At 31.8% G+C, this 27,279-nt stretch overlaps 1 protein-coding gene across 1 annotated transcript in view; it reads right to left on the minus strand.

The window, feature by feature from the left end:
• Positions 1-27,279, minus strand: part of SGCZ (sarcoglycan zeta) — a 797,227-nt gene that overhangs the window by 10,093 nt on the left and 759,855 nt on the right. The window contains exon 6 of the mRNA XM_033104564.1: positions 8,807-8,879. Coding sequence (XP_032960455.1) covers positions 8,807-8,879 — 73 coding nt within the window. The remainder of the gene's footprint in view (positions 1-8,806; positions 8,880-27,279) is intronic.

Raw genomic sequence — 27,279 nt, forward strand, 5'->3', positions numbered from 1 at the left:
AGTTTCCTAATCTTACAGATATTTTAAGTTGAATAAAATGTTTGCCACTTAACGTGTTGAAAATGCATAAACAGAAAACATTATAAACAAAAACAGAAGAAAACCAAAATGAGTGAGAACTTGTTCTTTATTTCTACTTTTTGGAAAACTATTTTCTTGATTCACGGGATAGAGAAGCTTTGGAGGGAAATCAACAGAATTAGTCTTAAATGGTTCTGTGTTCTGCTACCTGAGGCCAAGTCCTAGGTTGTGGGACCTTTATTCTCTAGGTGTTAGAAGTATAAGGAAAGTAGTGATGTCTTGGGATAATTGAGGGCAAGGGATGTGGCACATATACACATTGGAATACTATTCTGCCATAAGAAATGATGAAATGCTGCCATTTGTGATAACATGGATGGATCTTGAAATTATTATGCTAAGTGAAATAAATCAAACAGAAAACAGTTGAGAACCATATGACTTCACTCATATGTGGGATACAAAACTGAAAGCAAAAAAGGAACAAGACAAGCAAGTAAAGAAACAAAAACTCATAGACAGGCAAGAACTTAGTGGTTACCAGAGGGTAAGGGGGTGGGGGGATGGTAGATGAGGGTCAACAGGATCAAATATATGGTGATGGAAGGAGAACTGACTCTGGGTGGTGAACTCACAATGCAATATATAGATAACGTACTATAGAATTGTATACTTGAAGCCTATGTAATTTTGTTGACAGTTGTCACAGCAATAAATTAAAAGCAAACAAACAAAAAAAGATTCTCAAAGGAGAGAGGAGTGACCTGCGGTGAATTAAAACTAAGTGGAGAGAAGAATGTGAGGCTCTTTGCGAATGCCAGGTTGGCTCACGAGGCCACTAATGACCAAATGTCACCTCTAAATGCCTTGGAACAATGTAAGCCCCTTGGTACAATGATGCAACCCCAAGGGAAAAGAACAGAACTAAACAGACTGGGGCTTCCTTTCAGATATTCAGTGCAATGGAGGCCAAACATGTAAATTAACTTTTACGAGAAGAATATTTTCATTTCTTGTGGAGCTAATTTTGTGAGCTAAGACAATATATATACTTTTTATGTTATATGTGCATGTGAATTATTAAATATGTGTATTATATATGTAAATAAAACTTATCAAAGGGTACTTGAAAACATTGAAAAGCTGGTAGCAATTTTACAGGTTTACTAAATCTTCAAGTTCTAAAGTGATTAAGACTGAATTAAACAGTTTCAACTGTATATTTTACTAATCTTGATAAAAATTAAATGTAGTATCCATTAAGAAGTAATACAGTTTTTAAAGCATAGCACTATATTTTCAATAGCATCCAACATTAGGATAAGTAATACATTCTAGACTTAAAATTAATTATGGAGAGTCTGCAGTTAAAGATTATGCAATAAAACTTTATTAGAATATTTGGAGGATTTCATAATTCTATTTTCAAATAAACAGTTGTGGTAGTTAAATTTTTCTTATGAACATGAAAATTAAAGTAAGCTTGCAAACTATTTTTACACACTAGCCTGATTATTTAGCATAAGCAAATAAACTCTTTTTGTGGACTAAATATTATAATAGAACGACAACATATACGAAGAACTGAAAACTTCAAATTTATGCTATTGTGAATAACATAAATTCATAGTGATCGTTTACAGATGCATATGTTATAGCTGAATCATCTAATATCAACAGCTGTAATTACATGTACACTTTCATTTACGCATATGTACACATATTAACTATCTAGAGCTATTCATGGTCTCTAGGTTTATCACATGCTAAGTAGGGAAAAAGGGCATTTCACCACCAGTGTTGTGCAAATATTGCTCTGCAGGTCCACCTAAACAAGTGTTAAGCTCCAAGAAGTCTGACAATAAGAAAGTAATATTCTCATTTAAGCACATTCAAGTTTTTTAAAAAGCTTTGAAATTAGGTAGGCATATGATTATGATATGATGTATCTAAGACCAGTATTAAACAAAAAAGATTTAGATACAAAATCTTAAAAATATGAAATAAAAGTAGGCATTATATTTTACTAGCCCTACCAGATTATCAAAATAATCTGGTTTGATGATTGTGAATTAATATATTTCATTGACTATTTAATAAAATATTTTCCCAGGCATTTACTAGAGGCTGAGTGCTTCTTTCTAGAAAGCTATATTACAAATTTCAGAATAATAGAAAAGCATTACTGATTTTGAAAGTGTTACTGTGTACTATAAAGTAATGGAAGTTATTTATAAGAAGTAATTTAGGAACTTGAGGTATTAATTCACCGAAACTTAATTACTATGCTCAAGAGTTACATCTACCTACTGAAAGAATTAAATATAGGATTTGAGTAAGAAGCTCATAGGTTCTACATGAGTTCTACTTAAAATTTTAAATCCAGTTAACATCTCTGGGGCTCAGTTACCTAATACACAAAATCATAGAGTACATTAAAAATAGAATATTGTAGCCATTGCAAAACATCATTAGATTTTCCCTTTTTTATTAGTGAGTTAGTTATATAATTATAATAATATACTAAAAGCTAACATTAATACTGGAAACTTAGTCTATACTTAAAAAACTTTGCACAGATATCTCTTAATCATCCCACTAAGAAAGGGACACTTTAATTACCCGCATTTTACCTAGGTAACACTTGACTTTTATTGTAGTCATTTTCTCAGGATTATGGAGTTGGTAGTAAATACCTTGGAATATCCAAAGCAATTATGAAAAAGAATAACAATGTTGGAGAACTTAAAACTTATTGCAATGCCATTGTAATTAGGACAGTGGACTAACAAATCAAACAATAGAATAAAATAGAGACTACAGAAATTGACTTTTACACATATAGTCATCGATATTTGACAAAGGCAGTGATCCAATGAGAAAAAGGAAAGTCTTTTCAACAAATGGTGATGGAATAACTGATCTCTATATGGACAAAATGAACCTCAACCTATACCATACACTGTTATCAAAAGTATAATAAAAGCTAAAAAAAAAAAAATCGGCTTTTAAGAGAAAATATCCTTGTGACTTGAGAGCAGGCAAACTTTCTTAGACCACAAAAAAGCAATAACTAGTAAATATTTGAAAAAATAAATTAGATGTCTTCAAGATGAAATGTTGCCTTTCAAAATTACCATCGATAAAATGAATATACAACCCATAGACAGAGAAATACTATTCACACACACACACGCAGTACATATATACACATAACACATACACACGTGTGTGTGTGTATATACACACACACACACATATATATGGTGCCAAAAAAGTATACATATTTAAGAACAGAAAACTGTATTAAAATTGCAATGATATATACCAATAACAAAAGATGAATACAATTCACCTTTGATTTCTGCAATTACAAGAGGTGCTCAAAGTGGTTACCATCAGCATCCAGACACTTTTGATTACAGTGAACTACTGCTTGAGAAACATTGACCAAAGTGTCTACTTGTATACATTTTTTTTGTCATCCCCAGTATATATGATTAAAGACGTATGGGAAATAATAATGAAAAATCTACTTGGGTGTGTATAGGTGACCATTACAAAATGCTTTCTATATTGAATGTGTTTAAGAATTTTCATAATAAGATGTTTGGAAAGAAGGGGTGGTCTCAGGTCTTATAGGATTATCCACTTCTTCTATAAAATTTGTAAAACATGATATGCTGTGGGATTCTAAATAAGAAAAGTGTTAATTGATGCTAATGTTTGACTGTCATCAACTCTATTCATGTGCAATAAAGAATATGAATGACATGTAGAGATACTTCTAAAATATATAATACTTGTTGCTAAATTATTATATTAATATAAGTGCTATATTATTTAATGTCTGTGTTTTTCAGTTATATCAGAGACAGGGATATCTGAAAGGATTTCTGGTATTATTTACTTTACCTGGAAATTCAAGAATTTGAGATGATCCTTGATAAAAATAAACTCATACATAGTTCTATATCATGAGATTTACAATATTTCAAAAAGTAATAAACATATGCAATAAAATCCCAATAAAAATCTCAAAAGAATCTCTTTATACTTAAAACATTGTGTCAACATATTTTGAGGAGACAAGTAGGCATGACAATTATCAGATTTTTAAAATGAACGTAAAGTCGCATATTTTCCTTTTAAAATTAGAATTTGACATAAAATTATTTTAATTAAAATCATATTGAAATTAGAAATAGAAATTGGGTCAATGGAACACAATACAATTTAAAACAAAGTATGAGAAATTAATATCTGACAAATATAGCAATCATTTTGTTCTGGAAAATACTAGATTATTTAATAAATAATAATAAATTGACTAATCATATTGGAGAAAATAACATTAGATCATTAACAAACTGTGAAAAAATAACTCCCAGTTTCATCTATTCAAAATATTAAAATTAATAAAGAATTCACCAACTGTAATATTCAACAGAAAATTAGAAGAAAATTCAGAACATAATTTCCCGTTTTATTCATTCAAAGTATGAACTATAAAATATAAAAGTGTTTATTTTGAAAGCATTATAGCAATCACAGTGATGAATTTCAGGCTAATTTTCATAGTGGGTACCCAGGGATTATAGCAGACACAAGGATTAATGTTGAACCTGAGTCACCCTGCCACCTGTTTTTTTTCCAAGCCATTCTATTTTTATGGTGTTTACATACCAATGATGCAAAAATATTTTGTTTTTAAGCTGGTGTACAATTCTCAAATTTGAAGATGAGTCGCTTAGGTCTCTAGCAGAATTCTCAACATTCTGAGAAAAGAATTCAAGTTTCTTTTACACTAAGTTACAAGATGCAATTACAAATGTAAACTTAAGCAGAATTTAAGTATTATGTATCTTATTCTTGCTAAATATTTATTCCAGAGACATAATAGGCACTGATTAATTATTTGCAGCTTCAATGATGGAATGAATGGAGAATTGAACAGAAAAGTGTTTTAAGGAAAAAAAAATCAATGCAAACTGTGACTTGAACATATTAGAAATCTTACTGTCTTATCATTTCAGGCTACAGTGAGCTTTCTTCAGATGCAAATCACATTGTTTTTGTTTCCTACATTGTTGTTGTTTTCTGTTCCCTAACTCATCCCATTATGGTCTCCTGCTTCAAATTAGATCGAACAAATCTCTAGATCAACTGTCGTTTTGTGTTCCCAAGATTCCAAACTAACACAAGCATCTCAGAAGGCTCATCTGCTATTAAACTCTAAATAAATATATAAATACATATATAGAATGACAGAATAAAAGGGAAGAAGAAAGAATGAGAGGATGGCAAGAAGGGAGAAGGAGAGAGGAGGGGAACAGAAGGTAAAGGAAGGGAAGAGGGAGGGAGGTGAAAAATATTACTTTATTATTTTTTTGTCATAGGTAGAAAAATGCCAGCAAAGTATTTCATCGCTTTTTTTGATAAAATTTCTCAGTGAAAAATCCTGAATTGCTTAATAAATGGGGCCTTTTATTTGAACACAGGAGTGATATAAATTAGAGCAATGTAATTTCAGAGAGTAATTTGGAGCCTGGGAACTTCAACATTTCGGTTTTAAATTATATTCACACGAAAATGGAAATGATGAAAACATGCCAATTATATCATTAAATGTTAACTAATTTTACTGATTCCAAGTCAAGATTCTTGTTTTATTCTTGGAACAGTTAATGGAACCTGGATCCAAACAATCTTTGGGTAATAGGCATTATATAATGGATTTCGTCACTTCTTACCATAGACTAAAGAAACCCTATTGAATTGCAACGATTTACATAGAAATTAATTTAAGCAATAAAAGAGAAAGAACATTCATATGTGAACTATTTCAGTCAAATATGCCATTATCTCCTTACTGACCATTAAGCATACATTCTTTTAGCCTTGTAACACGTAGGTCCCAATTAAAAGCATTATCATCTTATCTAAGAAATGAAAGAAAATCTAAATGTTTAGGTTTAAAATGAACATGGAAACTAGCACAAAACTTGGCATATATTAAGCACTCATCAAACATCTAATAAACAAATAGATTATAGAAATCTACTACATTTCCACACCAAAACACTACCTATACTCTATAACAAACTTTTGAAATGCTCCTTTTTAAAGACTTTTATTTTTGGACAGAAACAAAATCAAAGACAACATGGCTACTCACTCCACAAATTATCCTTACATTTACTGGGCCAACCCGTCACACCTTGTTGGTTAGGATTAGGTTGCCAACTACACTGTTTCCCCGAAAATAAGACCTAGCCGGACAATCAGCTCTAATGAATCTTTTGGAGCAAAAATTAATATAAGACCCGGTATTATATTATTATATTGTATTATATTATATTATATTATATTATATTATATTATATTATATTAAAGACCCAGTCTTATATTATAGTAAAATAAAACTGGGTATTATATTAATTTTTGCTCCAAAAGACACATTAGAGCTGACTGTCTGACTAGGTCTTACTTTTGGGGAAAATGTTAAGAGTACTTCATATTCCCCCAAAAAATAACACTGTCAGCAAGACTTGTGAAGATCTTTTTAGATACTCTGCTTTTAATCTTCAGTACACAAATGAATAATTGAATACACCCATCATTGCTATGCTTTGTTTCTGTTTCAGTTTTGGAATTTAGATCAGTACTTATCTTAGGGGTTGCCAATCTGTTTTTAGCACCAGCAGATATGCCTAGTTTAGCTCAATGGTTAAATAATTGATAAATATTTGGAAAATAAAATCTTGAAACACTGTATACTAATTATAATTTAATTCACATTCACACATGAATTTTGAGACATGTCAGCAATGGAATTAAAATAGAAGTTGGTTCTTACTCCTCTTTTGGGAATAGATTTTCTAAACGAAAATCATAAAATGAGTATGTAATTGCAAAATGTTAGAATTAAAAAATGTTTCTTTTGGAACTTAGTAATTTAATTTTTTTATTGAATGAATCACTCAACTTTGATAACTATTGAAACAGTTCAAAACAACTGGAATCCTTGTTTGTCACATGTGTCTCAGTAATACAATAACAAATGTTGCCACATTCCTTGTATTGTATACATTTAGTAGTATCCTCATTATTCAGTTTTGCTAAGTTTCAGTAATTCAGATTACAGGATATTTCTCAGACACTACTATTTGTGAGATACTGTGCTGGTTGCTACAGCACTGAAGATAAGCAGGAAAGGTGCAGATAGTATTCTAATGGAACATATAACCTTGTTAAGTGGCGAGAGATAAAATAAATTAATTAACAAAAAGTTAAATTCCTAACTGAGAAAAGAGTCATAAATGAAGACTGTAACATATTATGAGACACTATTTACACATTCTTCAACCCTTCTAAATCCTTGGGGTTTTGCCATAGAGTATATAATTGTTGTTGTCTTGTAAAACATGCCTTGTTCATATGAACAGGGCCATCTTCTCCTTTTATTTTAACTTAACTACTTGGTTTGAATCTGGGTTACTCAACTAGTGAGAAATTGGGTTCTTTAAGAAATTTCATCATGGAACTATAGAAGTCTGCAAATTTTACTCTTTTTAAAGCATGGCTTTTTTTTTTTTTCTTTTCTTTTTTGCATTAACCTGTTTGACTTTATTTTTTTATTTTAATTTGAGCAGTTTTCCCACTTATCCAAATGAGAGGGGCTGAAACTGACCTTTATGAAATAAAATGGTTTTTGTTTCTAGTTATTTATTTATTTACTTATTGCTTAACATTTTTATTGTGTTTTTCAAGACAAAGACTCTTTTGCGTTGATACTTTGATTCAGCTTTAAATGATTTTAATATTTGATTTATTTTTTTAATACCAATATTGTCTTTTTAAATACCACAGCAAATGCATTTTAGAATGTAATTTCCTTGTCAAAAATTAATTATATAAATATCTTTTTTATTGACATGTAACGTTGCATTCGTTTAAGGTGCACAATATAATGATTCAATGTGTATATATATATATATATATATATATATATATATATATATATAAATGATTAACACAATAAATTACATAAAATATCTTTTATCCCTAAAGCTTGACTTATTTATCAAATTAAGAACATCCACGGATCACTTACTGTATTTTAATATTTCAACTTTTATCAATAGTTGCTATAATAATCCTGGGGAGATTTTCCTATAACGTTATCTCAAAATCTTCTGGGTAGTGAGAATTTTACCTATAACTGTGCCTCTTAGGAACAGCACAATATCAGGTAGCAGCTTATTCCATTGAAAATATTAGACTGAGGAGTCCATCATAGGGCAATTAAGTTCTGCCTTTTTCTGATTACTATTTATATTTGTTTCTGTTATTTGCGTCTAATATCATTCTCTGACCATTACTAGCATTCTCCGATTCTCTGCTCCCCCTTTCTTTATGCCTGTGCACGCCATATATTTCATTGTCTATGACAGGTTTTCTGGAATCCTTACCTTTATCGATCCTCCTCTCAACTTCCTCTATAACTGCCTTTTCCTTTCTTTTTCCATACTCCTCCTATCTGATATATTTATTTTTATATTCATTGGACGTTTATTACAGAAGCAACTATATGAAAGTTTATTTTTAGAATAATAACTCACATTTTCTTGCTCTTCATCAAATACTTGACTATCTACCACCTAGGCAGGAAATGTAAATTCTTTATATAAGTATGTAGCACATTTTCTATTTCAGTTCTTTGTATATCAAGGATGATCAACAGTGATGGAAACAATGACACAATATAAGAGACAGGACTTACCTGAGGTCTTGGAAAGGTTCTGCTCTGATGTGAGGTGTTTCAACAGAGTGTCCGAATACTGCTCCTTCAGTGCCTGGGGGTAACGTGAATGCGGTAGTTAGTTTAAGCAAGTGGACACGTGTACTGGTTTTCATTTCTATTTCTATGGATCAACTATACTTCCAAAAATGGTACAACTGAAAATAGGAGTACAGAAAATAGAAGAAAAAATGGAAAAGCGTTCAAAGTAGGGAAGGGCCAAGGTGGATAAACCAAATGTCACTATTTTTAAAATGATCTTATTTATAAAAGTTCAGATTGAGTTAGAACAAAGACCCATCTCCTTCCCCTTTTTGATTTCCCTGCTAACTGAATCTGAGGGAAAGATAAGTCACGATATCAAGTTCTGTCTTTCTGGCAAACAGCAGAGCATGAATGAAAATGTGGAGAGTGAGCTCCAATGTAGTATATTATTAAATATTTAAAGGCATAGGTCTTATTAGGCATTTAGCATTTCTCCACATACAGCTCCCACCTTTGACAAGATTGGCAGTTGAATTGCAGAGAACTGATCACTTTACTTATTGATCACTAGAACTAAGGCTATATCTAAAACCATGACCTACTTGAATTCATTCTATTAGAGTTGACTTCATATAGTTATCTGAAGAGGTCATGTATGCTAACACTTTCTTCAGGCAATTGAATGATACTCTATCTAAGCTTTCCTTTATAGACTCCATCTGATTTTCCATGTTCCCACAGCTTTTCCATAACTTATCTGAGCAGAACAGAATATTTTCCTTTTCAAAAATCAAATGCATAACACATTTTTAAAATAAGACGATGCAGACAAAATCTCTTTTTTCCTTTTGTAATTTCACATAAAAGTTTTAGATCATTTCTTCAGGTATAAACTTAATTTTATTTTGGTTTAATCTTTTTCAAATATATTGGTATAAAAAATGTTGTGCCTCCTCCATCAATGGCCTCCACACTAGCTTAATAGCACAATGCAATTGAAAAATACAAACTTTAAAACTACCAAATGAAGCTGCTTTTGCTTATTGTGAAGACCATTATAAATATATTGATTTAATAACAATGAAGAAATTGCCACTAGGAAATAAGCGCTAACACTGACATTCCTTGAAAACAAGTTATTATCTAAGGAAATAGACTAAAATCAGCAGGTGACTCCTCTACATAAAACAGCAATGCAGACCTTGATCTTGAACCATAGCAAAAGAGATTTGTTAAACATTGTAACATGGGTTCTTCTACATTATGGTTCTAGGGGTAAATTTATAAGATTCTGCTGCAGTAAATTCCTAAGAGTAGAGATTTCAGTTTATAACCTTAAAGCTATTGTCATTTGTTGACCTCGTACTATATTTTAGTAGCTTTTTTCCCCCCCATAAGAGGATCTGTAGGGCATATGTCCTTGCTGCTCTTCCACCTTCTGCTCAGGTTCCCGGGCTCCTTATGAAAATTACTGGTATAGCATTTATCTTGCTGCTTTGCAATATGCTTTTAATTCATACGTAGTAACTTATAAGTGTCTTGAACTCAAGGATTTTGTCATAATCAATTTTGTACACTTAGTACTGCTCTTGGATTCTGAATTATAGTTGAGGATCAGTAAGTTAAAAACAGAATGAGAATGAAAGAATTAATAAGAGCATGAATAAATTAAAAATCATTCTATTTTATAATTTACATGTAATTTATATGTTAAGTTTCTCTTTCCTAGTATATTTCTTTACTACTTAAACACAAATCAGCTTATTAATATCCTGAGCTAATGATCTGAATGTACGGAAACTGTTGTTATTAGCTTAGCCAATGTTAATTTTTTCTAGTAAAATAGGTAAACAATATTGTTAAATTGTTATTTCTGGTGGAAACCGAAAAACATCATGCTATTCATTTGAGACTGGAGAATAAGCTGCCAAGATTTCTGAAATTATTAAAATCTGCTTTTAGTTTTTACTCAGCATTTTTCATAATTATAAAATGATCTCAAGGCATTTACTCTCAGATGCCAAATCATGCCCTCTCTTCCACTTCTGAAGGTTTCAGGGGGTAAAAAGAAAAAATGGAAAAGATACTTGGTGAACAGATGGAAAATGCATTGGAGTAAATATATTTCCTTTAAGATGAAGTATATTTCAAAAATAAATGACTTGTATAAGAAAACTAGACTTAAATGCATCAGTACTGGAAATGATGCAATGTCCCCTTTTGTTCATACATATGTTTTAAAGTTTCAAGGAGCTTATATTTTATTAAAATTTATTGGGGGGAGCTCTTTATGTGTTAATTCTTTTCATGTCTTTTACAAAGCAAATAAGTGAAAAATAAATCATTTTCAAATAGAAGGAATATGTGGCTTGATAGAACTATTAATACATCTAGGAAAGATATATAAATTACCCCTTTTTCAAATCCCACCTACAAGAAAAAAATATGATAGTTTAGCAGAGCTTTCTTCATTTACTCTGAGGATATATATTTTCAGGAAATAATAAGTAAATCCAAGGTTTGTAATTACAAAGCTTGTCATTTTCTCCATGACTTTAATCACCACTAAAGGAATGAGAAGCAGTATACAACCCGAGGCCTTTAGTAAATCCTAAATGAAAAAGTACCACCAAGAACATATTTAGGCAAACATAATCATAAGATTCTATTCTTACAGATTTGTTAAAAGGCAGTTATGTTTGAATTGATTACTCCTGTGAATTTTATGTGATCACTTGCCTTGTAATTCATTGTGTGACAATAGATAAACAAAGAGAGCTCCATTTATTGGTGTTTGTTTTCAACCCGTAAGAGGATTGGTATTGTTACTTTTAATTAATTGAAAGAAATGGCTGGTTTTCCCCAGGACTAACCTCTGTGTTCCTCTACAATGAAGTTTCTTCACCAAGAATGCTCAGGACTTTCCCAGCTGTGACTGCCCCAAATGCATTTACATTATCTATAGAGCAATTCGAAGCAGAGTAAGCCATTAAACCTTTATGCAAATCATAACTGGTCTAAGCATCCACAGTTTCCAGGCAAGTTCAGGGATCTTCAAAACTCTTATGCTATCATGTAACCCTGTATTTTCTGTGTGTGGTCTGTTTCTGTGCCACACTAACAATCTTTAAAGATACAAGTCCTCTGAGCTACAAAAATAATGTTTTAGAGTTTACATTAACCCTTGGTATAAGTGGGTTTGTGCTGGTAAACCATGGGTAATATACAACAGAATAATCAAGGTTTGCACTTTATATTTCTGGAATCTCTTGATATACTCAGCAAAGATCTCACCACAGACTTGTTAAGCAAACATGCTGTATTTTCAATATAAATTGCTCATATATTTTCCTAGAAAGCATAAATTGTTAGACAAATGAATCTCTCTCTCTCTCTCTCTCTCTCTCTCTCTCTCTCTCTCTCATTCTCTCTCTCTCTCTGAATATAGATGATAGTATCTCACTGGGGAGTACCAGATTCACATGTTTTTGTTAATGAGTACTGACAATATTCCTCAAATAAAATGCCAATCTAACTAAAACTTATATAAAGAATTGGAAAAGAGGAAAGATGATGCTCTAAAATATCAAGGATATTTTCAACACAAAATCAGACAAGACAAGGGCTATAAAAAACAGGAATTTAAAGGCTCACATTTATTCATGGGTATAGATACTAAAATCCTAAAGAAAATATTATCATGACACAACTAACAATAATTTAAGACATATCAGGATCATTTGTTTAGGATTTATCATAGGAATGTAAATTTGGTTTAACAGCAGACATTTAATTAATAAATTCTCCATATTAATGTAATAATTCATTCATGCTCCTTCCCAGTCAATACTTATTGCCTCCTGCCCCAGGGCAATCAGTGTTCTCATTTTCCTACCGACTATTGGGTTCGCTTGTTCTAAACGTTCATATCAGTACAGTTACTCAGTGTGTACTGCTTTCTGCCTGGCTCTTATGAAAAGCTGCTGTGGACATTCTTGTATCTGTTTGTAGATATATGTTTATTTCTCTTGGGTACCTATAAGTGGAGGTGCGAGTAATAGTTTAAACTCCCCCCAATAGTGTGTGAAACTTTCTGTCACTCTACATTCTTACCAGTAGTTGGTTGTCCTCTTTTAAATTGTAGCCCAAAACATTATATATAATCATATAAAAAAGTGTAGACAAATCATTCCAGAAGTTCAAGAGTCTTTCATGATTAATAAAAGCAACAATAATTATCACCTTTTAGAAAACAGGAATGAGAGTGAATTTCTTCCCACTGATACAGGTCATCTTCAACAAAACCTACAGCATCCTCAAACTTATTGGTGCCATGTTAAAACATTTCACTTAGGAAAAGCAACGTACAAAAGAGCTATGTGGTTTACTAGAATCACTAGTGATTTTGGCTAGAATCACTACTCCAGTTCTGTACTATCGTTCTTGTCTCACTACATGGTGGTACGGGAAGGAAAAATGCAATAAATGAAAAGCATATTCTATGGGGAAGAAACAACAAAATTCTCATGCTTTTCATATATTTGATTTTCTTCATAGAAAATCTAAATGAATTTACAGATAATAAAATGGATAATTACTTTGACTTAAAATTTAATAAAAGTTCTGTGAAATCTTTACACATTGAATTATTAACTTTAAACAAAAGACATTAAAGCAATTTTAAATAGAAGGGGAGTATAATGTAACTATCAATAAGATCTTAACCTAAAGTTGTTAATTTACCAAAAACCTTGAATAGATTAACGTAATCTAACGTGATCAATAATATTTTCATGTAAACTGATAAGCTGATTCTAAATCGATATGGAAGAGTCCTGCGCCAAGAATAATAAGGGGAGTCTGAATTCTCCCCCAAAATCCATGTGACATATTTTCCCGACCAGATAACAAAACTTATTATAAAATTCTAGTTACTCACTCAGTGTGGTTGTGAAATAGAGATAGTGAAATAGAGCAATGGAGTAAAAGAAGGCCCCAGAACCAGACCTATTGGTTACTTACATTTATATGCAACCTAGATTTATGACAGTCACTATTGCATATAAGTGGCAAACAAGTAACTATTCAATAAATAATGGGAAAAATCAAATTGTATTTATCACCATATGCAAAAAATCAATTCAGCTGGATTAAAAATGTGATGGGTAATATTATAAAATGAGTAGAATACAATATAGGAGAACATTTTTTTGACTTCAGATTATAGAAGTATTTCTCATATAGTAAAGAAAAAAGTGATAAATCAAATATCCAGAAATCAAGAATTTTTGCTCGACAGAGGATGACACAAACTAAAAGACAAAACCTTGACCTAGAAGAAGATATATGCAACATATATAATTCATAAGACTGATTTCCAAATATACAAAGGACTCTTAAAAATAATGAGATAAAGATAAATGAAACAAACAAACAAAAATGATTAAGAACTTTGAGACACCTCACAAAAGAACCATAAATAGGAAATAACTATCTAAAAAAATAAATAAATAACTCAATTTATTAATAATCAAAATAAATTAAAACTGCAGTATGGTACCAAGTTAAACCCTCTGGCTTTGCAGAAACTTTAAAGTCAACAAAAAAATATTTTTGTTATGGAATTTAAGGATAAAGTCTTAAGACAAAAAATATACAAAGCTTTAAGAAAAAAATGATAAATTTGACTGTTAACATAATTTTTTTCTCAATAAAAGACACCATAAGCAAAGTTAAAAACAACAAAAAAAAAATGTACACCTAGTTTACAGCAAATATAATAGACAAATACCATTGATAAAATATAAGGAACTTCTACGAATCAGTAAGAAAACCACAAATAACTCATTAAAAAAAAAAAGGACAAAAAATGTGAATGGGTAATTCACAGAAAAAGAATAGTCAATACAAGAAAAAGAAAGCTCCCCATCACTACAAATCAAAGCAATTAATTACACCAAAACAACAACAACAACAAAATTGATTTTACTTGAATCTTTTCTAGTGACCAGGATATTATGAAGGTCAATCGGTCATGTTGGTTTGTATTGTTCATGGCTGAGATAAGTGCTATTCACTATTTTCCACTTTAGGTTCATAGCAAATGGACGCCATGGTGTTGGAGTTTGGAAAGCTACTACTTTAAAATATTGTGAAACTTATAAAAGGAGCATTTTTCACTGACTGAACAACAAAAATAATTTTTTTGAAGTAGCCAACTGTTTGTTTTAGATAGCTGTTTTAAAATGACACGTCCTACCAAATTTCCATGCTTGTTTTAAATTATAAATTTTTTTGTTACTATTCTTTTATTTTATTATTACTTTTTTACTGTTATTAAAGTGACTAAAATCCTACATAAAATAAGAAAATATAATTCAGGCTCAAATTTAGATAGTTTAAAGTATTCTATTCAGTTAAATTATTGTGTGGCAATATTTACTTTGTCAGTTCACTACACAAAGTATCAGCAATTAAGTAGTTTTTCTGTTAAAGTAGCATTAGAGAGAACACACATATAATAGAAAACGAGTCCCAGGTTATTTGTTGTCTTACTAGCCATAGGATATCGGATAAGTCATTTAATTATTTGAAATCTTAATTTTCTTATATGTGGAATTAAAACCTATGTGTTCTCTCTTCCTCATATAACTGTGTAAGATTTAAAAAAAGAGATTATGGGTCCTATCTATATCATCCATATCTATAGATATATAATATATTATTGTGTACTTCACGATTGCTTAGCATTATAGGTATGTATAGTCACTTTAAGAGACTCAGTGATCTGTAGTGGTTCAGGGGTATGGGAATTTTCATTTTCTTTCTAGTGATTAGGAAAAACAATGAATATCTTCTGCAGTCCATATGCTTTGAACGAGCAATTCCATTTAGGATAAATTCCTTGGAATTTATCCTAAAGAGATAGTTATTTAGGTGCAAAAGATGTACCTACAAGGAAGTTGATGACAATCCTATTCAGATTTATTAGCTATAACCCAAATGTCCCACAATAGACAATTAATTAATAAACTACTGTGCTTGCTATGTAGGAATTTTCATGTCTGAAATGTTTCTAATTGACCTAAGTTTTCTTAGACTTGATATATCTTAGACTTCTATTCAAAGTACCACTTAGTATTTTAAGCAAATCTGTATACTGTAATTCAAATATGGATATTTCACACCAAAAATGACAGCATAAGATATTTTATAATTGCTGCCATTGACAGTAAATGTTTCTAGTCCTAATATATATATAATTGTAATATAATATATATAGTGACTCAACAAAATGGAATATTTACCCATTTAAAATATTACAGAACACTACAGATTGTCATGAATTAAATATTAATATTAAGTATCCATAAGATATGCATAAATATCTATGTTCTTAAAGAGTCTCATCAAATCTTCAGTGGTCAAAATTCCACGTGGCAGCCTTCTTTTTAAGTTGTACTCACCTTCTCTTTCTCTCCCTTGTTTTTAGGCCCTTTTCTTTCTCCTTCACTCCCATTAGAAATTCAAACTTATTGCTTAATATGCAGAAACATTCAGGAAACATTATCTCATCTTAATGTTTTCTACTTTAATACATAGAAGAGCTTTTAAAGGTATTTTTGCTAAAAAGTGAGCCAGCTACCTCAACAAAATGTACACAATTCTTTTTAAAAGGCAGCAATATCTCAATGAGATGTCATCTTGAATAAACGTATTTTATCTCCTTTAGAGATAAAATGACTTTTAAAGTTAATATTATATAATTCTTCCCATAAGCATTATGCTCTTCGAAAGGAGCTGAGGAATGCTAAGGGCCCTTAGAATCTGGAAAAGGCAAGAAAATGAATTGAGAGGTTATGAGATTTCTGGCACCAAGCGTTGAAAGGGAGAATGAGTGACCACATTACAAAGATAAAATAGAGAAGATTCAAACTTGGTTGGACAGTAGAATCACTAAAATTTAAGATAATTTTAAAGCTGAGATTCCTTGATATTTATTTTGTCTGTTATGAAATAAAGGAGTGAGGAATAAATAGACTGGCTGCTGAAAGGCTATTCTGATCCATTTTTTTAATAGACTGAAACAGGCAGGATAATAATTAATAATTACCAACCAATACTTCATTAGATTTTTCAGTCATAAAGTTAAAAGAGGCCATTCAATGAAACAAGTTATTTACCAATTTTGTATGGGTTTTGTATTTGTATGTGGGAAAAAGAGTGATGTTAAAAGGCTTGCAGGGTAAACAAGAAACAGGTTGTATAAATGAGCATCATAATTGATATAGAGAGACAGGCAACACTTATATTGTAAATATAAATTATCCTTAAACATCTTCCTTCCCAGTTTTCTATGCATATCACATAAGATTAATAGTTTATTCCAGACCATGATCAAAATCTACATATTTTATTTTCTGAATGAAATGGAACATTTCCTTGGCTCACATCTGATTTCAGCCATACATGTGGACAGCTCCAGGGCACCTCAGACTCACATTCACTGCGTCCCACGTCAACCATGTGCTGAGCTTCCCTCTGCTTTTCAGAGCCCCAGGAAGCATTCTCAGCACAAGCAGCACCCAAGGGTCACCCCCAAAATACTTCTCCAGGGAGTTCACACTCCTGAGACAACCTTCAACCAGTGGGGCAAAGAGGTGATGAATACATTCACCAGCCTCATGCTGTGAATGCCTTTCAGTTGAACAATTAGGAGAAGCATTTTGGAAAGCTTCTTTTTTGTGTGTGTGGGGGGGAGGTGGGTCACATTTTGAAGAGAAAAATACTCTGCACCTATCTCAAGTTATTTGTGTAGTGTCCGCCTACACATAATCGATCCTTAGATTAACCTCTGGAAGAAATCAGAAACTAACAGAGCATGAAATTGTTAACACTTGTCCTCCTCCTCTTCTTCCTCCTCCTGCTCCTCTCAGAGATAATGATGATCATGGCTGACACTGAATGAACGCTTAAACTCCTTCAGTCATGTGTTAAGAACTGAAAAATAATGTCAAATAATATAATTCTCACAATAAAACTTTGTGAGAAATTTTATATACATATGTATATGTGTGTGTGTATACATACACATATATATATATATATAAATATTTATACATATATACATATAAAATGTATGTACCGGGAGTGCCAACAAAATGTATACAAGTGGACACTTTGGTCAACATTGTTAGTTGACCGTGATCAAGCAGTAGTTCGCCATAATCAGAAGTGTCTGGACGCTGATGATAACCACTTTGAGCACCTCTTGTAATTGCAGAAGTCAAACGTGACTTGTATTCATCTTTTGTTTTTGGTATATATTGAGTATTACAATTTTAATACAGTTTCCCTTCTTAAAATGTGTATACATTTTTTTGGCTCCGTGTGTGTGTGTGTGTGTGTGTGTACACAAAATGGGTATGCACATATATACCCATTTTAAAGTTGAGCAAATGAAGGTACAGAGGGGACAAATGACTTGTCCGAAAGTATACAGCATTTAGATGACCCAGGGTTAGAAAAAGTATAATCTAATTATGGCCTGAGTACAAATATGCTCATTCCTAGTACAGTTCTTTTTTTTTTTCACTATCAATACTGAATTCAATAAAGAAGGAAACCCATAACTATTGTTCCTATCTTCCAGGAACTCTCAATTTAGTAAGTAAAAATATTGTTTTATTAAACAGATCAATTAGTTATCAGTTAGTGTGGGGGCGGAAAAATTATCTCCTCCCCAACACCCCCCCCAAAAAAAATCCACATCCTAATCCCTGAAATCTTTGTGACTATTTTAACTTAAAAACAAAGGAGAATTTAGATGACAAATGGAGTTTAGATCGTTACATTGATTACTTTAATATGGGGAAATTGTCCTGGATTATCTAGGAGGGTCCAAAATGATCACAATCATTATTACAAATGAAAGAGGGAGGCAGAAGAGGGAGAATCAGAGACATGGCAGCTCAGGAGAGACTTGGCCTGCTGTTGCTGGCTTTGAAGATGAAGGAAGGGGACAGGAGCTGAGGAATGTGAAGGGCTTCTAGAATCTGGAAACGGCAAGAAAATGGATTTTCCCAGAAAAGAGCACAGCCTAACAAACACCTTGATTGCAGCCCAATGAAAAACTTTTCAGACTTCCAACCTCTAGAACTGTAGATAATAAATTTTTCTTATCTTAAGCCACTAAGTTTGTGGTAATTATTATAGTAGCAACAGAAAATTAATACAGCTAGTTAGTAACTGGAAAATGTAGACAAATCTGTATCTTTTTCCTGTCTTCTTCCCTCTCTCCCTTCTTCCCTCCTCACTTTTATAGTGAAATAAAGATTGCCTTGCTTATCATTTGTAAGAACATGGACATTTTATCTCCTTATGCAAAGCACACTCACAGAAAACTCCACAGGTGAAATCAGAAATAAAATTTATTTTGACATACTCTAGCAAGTTCCGTTTGAAGACAAAGGTCAGCCTGATGAATGAATATGCAGTGGACTTAAAACTAAAATTTGTTCTTTCTCAAATTTCAATAGGCCTTTTAAATTGAAGACCAAGATTTTATTGTTTTTCCAAAGTGGTTATAACATCAATCATTTGTCTCAATCTTTTCCCTTGACATTATTTGGTATATCCTAAACTTTCAATTTACATGGCTACATGAAGACAAAGAGGTTACTCCAGAAGCTGTCTATGATTTAGCTGAGAAAGTCATATAAATGGCATTTAAGTATTCTCATTCTTCTCCACCTCTAACTTTTCTAGCCTAATAAATCTGCCTGAAATAATGACCTAGCTACTAAATAAATCAGATCTTAGAAGCTCTACTTCTTGTTATGGAAATTCTTATTCAGGATCTGAATGTATTATATACACATGCATATATCGGCACAGATAAAAAAGAAATAAGAATGGACCACAGTGAGAAGCTACAGATCTACTTCCTGTCCTACTGGAATTCCTGACAGCTGGAATTTTGTGCATAACAGCCTGAGACTCAGTTTGAAAAATGAAGATGATAATACACATCTTCTTAAGTACTGAGATAAAGTACCAAATAAATTAATCTAAATAACTGTAGTTTGTTAATGGCAAAAGTTATGCCAATATGGTATTAATTCCATTGTTTTGATTAATTGTGATGCTTTATATTTTCCTTCTAAAATTTAATGTATAATATAGTTTCTATATTTTTTTTTAGTTTTACTTTTCCTTTTTGTGATCTCACATCATTTTTCACTTAAATACTCCTGAAAGACCTACTGAATTGCTTTTATTACATTGGATTTAGTATTATTCAGTATCACTTATATGTTCAACATTATCTTGCATAGTTATGTGTGTATGAGTGATAGAATAATTAAATTTAGAAGTTCTTTACAGTAAGTGCTACAAAAAGAAGAGTGTCATTTCATTAATACATAATACTAAAGTAATACCTTTATGCCTGTTATAACAATAAACATTTCTTACATTTATTGACCACTTACTAAGTGTCAGATATGCTTAACATGGATCAGCTCACATTAATTCAATGAAAATCCAACAAAGTGTTATTATTTATTATCCTTATAATCCTTGGTTTATAGATGAAGAACTGGTGACTTTGAAACCTATTAATTAAATTGCCCATGATTACTCTTCCAGAAAACAAGAGTTGTAATGCCAGAGGCAATGTTTTTAGTCTCTAAACCTTGAATCCCTCCAGTAATTACTGCCCATCCTGTTCCTCTCCAAACCCTACTCCTCCTTCCCCATCTGACCCTTCAAAACAACTAAATTGATATGTAATTGAACATGTTTTTATTCAGTGACAGGTTATCATCCTCCAGAACTTTGTTGAATAAATCTGATAGCTAGTTTTGTGTGTGTGTGTGTGTGTGTGTGTGTGTGTGTGTTTAATTTGTATTGGGGAATACTGGAGAACGGTGTGTTTCTCCAGGGCCCATCAGCTCCAAGTCGTCCTTCAATCAATCTGTGGAGGGCGCAGCTAAGCTCCAAGTCCATTCACGGTTTTCAATCTTTAATTGCAGGGGGCACAGCCCACCATCCCATAGGAGAATTGAATCAGCAACCTTGTTGTTAAGAGCTCGCGCTCTAACCAACTGAGCCATCCGGCTGCCCTAGATAGTAGTTTTTATGAACCAAAGTTAAATATTTCTCTTAGTATTTTTTTTATCATTACAGTAACTCAAAAATAATTGCTAAATAGTCATTAATTTTCAAATTGGGGATCAAATCTACAATAATGAAAGAGTGTTGGGATATCATTAATTTGTTAGACATAGAACTTCATTTTGTACAGTTTCTTCTGTTTTTTTCTGTTATTTTAAAAATGGTTTTAGCTAATGACATTTTTGTTATTTAAATAATGCCACTTTTCATCATGACCTTTAGGAGGTACAACAATTTATATTACTTTGAAATAATAATTCGTACTTTTTCTTGTCTGAATTTTTATTTAATTCAAGAGCAATATATTTAATTATAGATTTCTTATGTTCTGTGGAATGTTCATGACTTTTGAGAGTTTTCAATATGCCTATCCAATCAGAAAACACATATAAGTAATGTTAAATATTATTTACAAGAAAACGACATATATAACCTTTAATCTTGGAATAGACTGGCCAGAACCTTGTAGAATCTGGGCATCTTATTTTTTTTTTCAAAATATTTGTTTGAGAAACATCTTTTTTCTTCACTGCACTGTCCTTATTCAAATAGTACTGGAATTTATAGCCACTATAATAAGACAAGAAAAAGAAATAAAAGGAATAAAAATTAAAAAGGGAGAAATAATTTATTTCTATTTGTGTATGAACATAATTATCTATATAGACAGTTTCCCAAATCTGCAAAAATTTTCTACAACTACTGAGCTCAGTAAAGTCATATGATACAAGGATATAAGATTGATACATGAAAAAAGATCAATCAAATGTTATATATTAACAATGAACATAAAGAACCAAAAATTAAAGACACTATACCAATTATAACTACTTTAAAGAAAATTTAAAAGTTAACATGTACAGAATATGTATGCTAAAATTTGACAAAATTTTCATGAAAAGACATCACTGAAAACCTAAATAAATGGAGAGACATAACATTTTTATGACTGGAAGACTATATAGTAAAGATGTCAATTCTCTAAAATTTATGTGTCCGTTTAATGCAATTCTTATCACAATCTAAGCAAGCTTTGTTTTAGACATAGAAATACATGTTCTGAAATTTATATGTAAATGCAAAGGCTTTAGAAGGAAACAAACAAAAACAAAACAAAACAAACAAATAAAAAAAATGTTGAAAATGAAGAATAAGACTGGAGGACATACATTACCTAATATTAAGGCCTACTTTATAGCTATAGTAATCAAAATACTACTAGTCATCCCAATCAGTGAAAGCTAATAGATAATTTATAAATAGAAACAAATATACCTAAGTGATTTTTGACAAAGTGCAACAGGAATTCAATAAAGGAAGGCAATGCCTTGGGGCAATTAAATATTCACAACACACACAAACACACACACACACACACACACACACACACACTGACCTAAAATTCACATCTTTTTGATAAAATAATTCAAAATGTATTATAGATTTAAATGTAAAACTAAAAAAAAAGAGACAAAAACTTTGGCATATGCGGTTTTGCCAAGTATTCTTAGATTTGTTATCAACAGCATGATGCATAAAACGAAAAAAAAAAATTAAAAAACTGATGGCACCTCATCAAAATTTAAAAATTTGTTCCATTAAAGACCCAGTTAGGATCAAGAGACAACCTACAGAGACTGAGAAAACATTTGCAAACCATATATCCAACATAGAGCTAGTATCAGGAATATAAAAAGAAGTCTCAAAACAACAGTAAAACTTGTAAACAATCCAATTAGAAAATGAGCAATATGTATAAAATGAGATTATGTATAGACATTTTAGTGAAGTGGATAGATGGATGAAAAATAAATACATGAAAAGATGATCAACATCACTAGGATCAGGGAAATGCAAAATTAATTATATACAAAACTTAAAAAGAATCTCCAGGGAATTATGCTGAGTTAAAAAATAATCCCAGAAGGTCACTACTGAATTGTTTTATATATATATATATATATATATATATATATATATATATATATATATATATATACACATATATATACGACATTTTTAACATGCCAGGAGTTAAAGTGAATGTGAATGTGATTTCAAAAGGGAACAAGAGATCCGTGTGGTTGATGGAACTATTGTGTACCTTGACTATGTCAGTGTCAGCATCCTGGTTATGACAGATATTATACTATAGTTTGCAAGATGGTACCATTGTGGGAAACTGGGTAAATGTTCCATGGAATCTTTCTGTATTTGCTTAATCCTCCACATGTAACTCATTTTATCAACCTGATAGGCATCCACCCCTCTCTGATGCCTTCCTCAGTTGAGCCCTTGCCCGTGACATGCCTCCTTCCCAAGCTCAGATGCCACAGGCCTATCTTTTCACCTTCCACATGCTGCCTCCTGCTTCCCCTGATCTTTCTTTGCTCTAGGCTGCCTGCCTTCCAGGAAGAAAGGGAGGAAGGAGGGAAGGAACGAAAGAAAGAAAGAAGGAAGGGAGGAAGGAAAGAAAGAAAGAAGTATCTATTACCTGCCCTCAGCCTGTTGGGTTGTCCTTCTGAATATATAATTATAGGCCTTTGACCCATAAATGGAGATTCAAATACTCAATGTTGTTATCTACCCTTAATACAATACAATACAATACAATACAATACAATACAATACAATACAATACAATACAATACAATACACTTTTTTTTTACTTTGTTTCACACAGACTTTTTCTCCATAGAGCTCTGAAATATTGTCTCAATCTCCAAATTCACCTCAGCCATTAATCTTCTGGACTTGATGTTTGTTTGCCTTTTCCTTGGTATTTCAATGTCAAAATTCCTCTATTGATTTTGACTTGACTACTTTCATTCAGTTCTAGACATTCTGAATTGCCTAAGGGCATTTTTTTCCACTTTAACTCCCTAGAACTCAGTTCTTGACTTCAAGCATTCAACATAAGGAAGGGATGGGAAATTGGGTGAGTTGACTGATCAAACTAGAGTGTGTATGTTGAAAAGAAATAAGAAAAATGCCATATTAAACTTTTTGAGAATCTTGATACTGGAAATGAGGTTGGATGAAGATGACAGTAGATAGTGAAGATATTGTCCTCATTTCTTGAATGACATGATAGCAACAGCTTTCAGAAAATAGGCATGTCAGAAATAAATGTGTAGGAGTCTTCTGCAATAGGTAAAATAAGGGAGATTGCTGTAGATTGAAGAAGAATGCAAATTTAAGGGCCATTTTGAAAGGCTGATATTGTCTAATTTGTAATATATTAAAACTAGGCATTTTTCTTTCACTCCCTTTGAAGTTACTTATTGGGATTCTATATTATTAAATCACTTCCTGTGGCAAAATTGGTTTATTTTCTCTCTTAATTCACTCTTCTTTTATTAACAGAAGTCCCTACCTCAAGTTTTAACAAAGAACATAGCCACCAGTTAGAGCTAGCATTTCTCTGCTACCCTTACACATAAGCACATGAATAAATTTTGGCCAATATTATATATAAGTAATGAGCTGTGATATATGAAAAGTCTTTTCCCTCTGCTTCCTCTTTTTCTCACTTCTCCCATGATGAAATGCAGAGATAATAATATATGACAACCTCAAGTTCAGAGAGAATGGCAACAACCTGCCCTAAAGGGTTGCAGATTTGCAGGTTTTAAGAAACCTGTATCACTGGATACCTCACAGAGTCTGCCTATGTCTGCACTGCTATGTGACAGAAAAACAAAATTTATATTTTTTGAGCTACTGTTTTTTTGGAAATATTACTAGTATAACATATCCATTTTCTAATTTTTATCTATTTTTATATTTTCTCAGGAATTCTTCCGTATCTCTAAATATCTAGTAAAATGTATGAATTTCTATTTCTAATACTGAATATACAATTTCTACTTCATGTATTTTCAACTCTCTTATTTTGTTTCCTTCCTTCATCCATTGTGCAATGTATTTTATTTTCCGTTCACAAGTATTGAACTTAAAAAAAGCAAACACATACAGAGGAGAGTAATGGTATTTAAAAATTACTATATGGTGTTGTTATCAAATACCAAATTTGTGCCAGAATTGTTCCGAAGTAATTTTTGTATATATCTTTTACTTTCACCAAAATCCGATGTGATAAATATTTCCTCTAATGTTCCTTTAAATAAGAAAAAAATGACAACATAGGATTAGAGAGATTCAATAATTTGCAAAGTATGGCACACAGATTAATGATAACCCTACCGAGGATGTTCACTCCCTAAATCTTAGATACTTTGAATTTGCTGCATGACAAATGGATTTTTCAGATATAATTAGGGTTACTAGTTAATTAACCTTAAAATAGGGAGATTATCCTGAATTATCCAGGTAGCTGGGTAATGTAATAAGTCAATATCATCATACGAGCTATTACAAGCTGGTAACTTTTTTCCAACTGTTGGCAGAAAAGGAAATAAAAGAGATGCAACAAAAAGGGAAATTGGAGAAATTTGAATCATGAGAGAGAGGTACTCAACCCAGTTTCCTGGAGGCAGGACACTTGGAAAGGCAGGACAAGGAAAATGGGAAGCCTCTAGGATTAAATATCAGCTCCTAGCTGATAGCCAGCAAGAAACAAAGTAACTGCAAGCAATTCTAGTAGACCATATTATATAAGTAATGTACTTTTTAAACTTCATGAGGGTATTCAAGAAATCAGACTATTCATTCACATAATGGCAAGGTAAATGCTGTCTTTGAGATATTTGGTGGATCTAAGGCCCACAGCTATATGAAAAAATTAAACATTAATGGAAAATTTTTAAAACTGCTTCACAGAGATGCTGATTGATTCAACATGACCGATTTATTTTTGTTTGTTTTTAAAGGAGCTCGCCTCTTTTAAGACTTTTTCCCACTTATTTTATACAATTGTATTTTCAAGTTTTCCTTTAACAAAAGCAGGGAACATTTAAATGAGAACTTGGAAAAATAAGGACTGTCAGTAAGGCTCAGTTCATTATTTATACCATACAAAACCTGCAATCAGTTTTTACCTGGACTTTGTGAGAGAACACAGAGTGGTACTACTCTTTAGTGTCTCTAAGATCTTTATTCTCAGTAAGTTTAAGAAAACAGCTAGAAAACTATTTGAGCAAGTTGAGTGCTTTACGTAAGTCTGTGGACTTGAAATGCCACCCAGAGAAAATTAAATGATTGCACAACACTTTCATCAGAGTCTGATCTGATCACACATCTTTAAGTGCTATTCAGACTAAGGAGCACCAACCTGTGGGCTGAGTGTTACCACGTTCTTGGGATTTGGACAGGAGGGAGGAACAATGGTCCTACATAATAGAAAACTTGATTCCAAAGCTGACCCCTTCACAGTGTGTCAATTTAACAGAAAAGAACAAGGATGTAGAACACTAATAAAAGCAAACCAGAAAATATTGATTTCAACCCAGAAACATGGTGTTTAATTTAAAAGACAGCTCTTCAGAAAATCCTTTCTTCTTTTGTCAAACAAGCATTGGAACTTGGCTATCTATCCAATCACCCAGACAAAGAAGTGATACTCTTGGTTTTCAAGCAAACACTAGGGCACAGGTTGGATGCATGGTTGTGATTCATTATTCTTTCAGATTGCCAGTTTTAATTTCTACTGCCTGGAAAAAAAATCTTTTCTCCTCATTTATTTAGCTATTTTCTCTCACAGGCAAAAAGAGAGGTCTAAGTCTATCTAATAGCTTTTGATTTAACATGAACATATTCTGTACGTGTAAAGTTTTGCACTTTATAAACTCAAATGCCTTACACATGCACTTTGTTTTCTAAATTGATACACTACTTGGAATACAAATGAAAGTACAAATTGTAGTTGATTGATTCAGCTTGAAAGTACCAAATTTAAGAGTCTTCTGAGTACAAGGATTTCTATCTTTATTTGTTTACTCAGTCTCTAAAGATAATTGCATTAAGTGATATCATTGACAATATTAGAGAATACAAAATGAAAATAAAGTTTTCAAGTATTCATATGTAAGCTAAGGTGTAAAACTCCCATATATTCAGTGATACAGAGAGGGTATGATGACGTCAAATAAGTATATTCAAATTAAAATTTAAGTAAAATATTACTGAGCCAGTCAGGTAATATCAAGAATAAAAAGTTACAAATTTTAAACATATGATTGCTCATCATGGTGATGGGACAATAAGGGGTGTTGGTGTTCAGGGAACCATTTGAATTTTACTTCTATCCTCCTGAACTCTGGGAGCATTTAAATGTATCAGGTAAACTCCTGCTATTTTCTAGATAAGATAAATGTATATATCCTGAGCAATAC

The sequence above is a fragment of the Rhinolophus ferrumequinum genome, chromosome 4 (assembly GCF_004115265.2).
Source record: "Rhinolophus ferrumequinum isolate MPI-CBG mRhiFer1 chromosome 4, mRhiFer1_v1.p, whole genome shotgun sequence".
In the NCBI taxonomy this organism is placed as follows: domain Eukaryota; kingdom Metazoa; phylum Chordata; class Mammalia; order Chiroptera; family Rhinolophidae; genus Rhinolophus; species Rhinolophus ferrumequinum.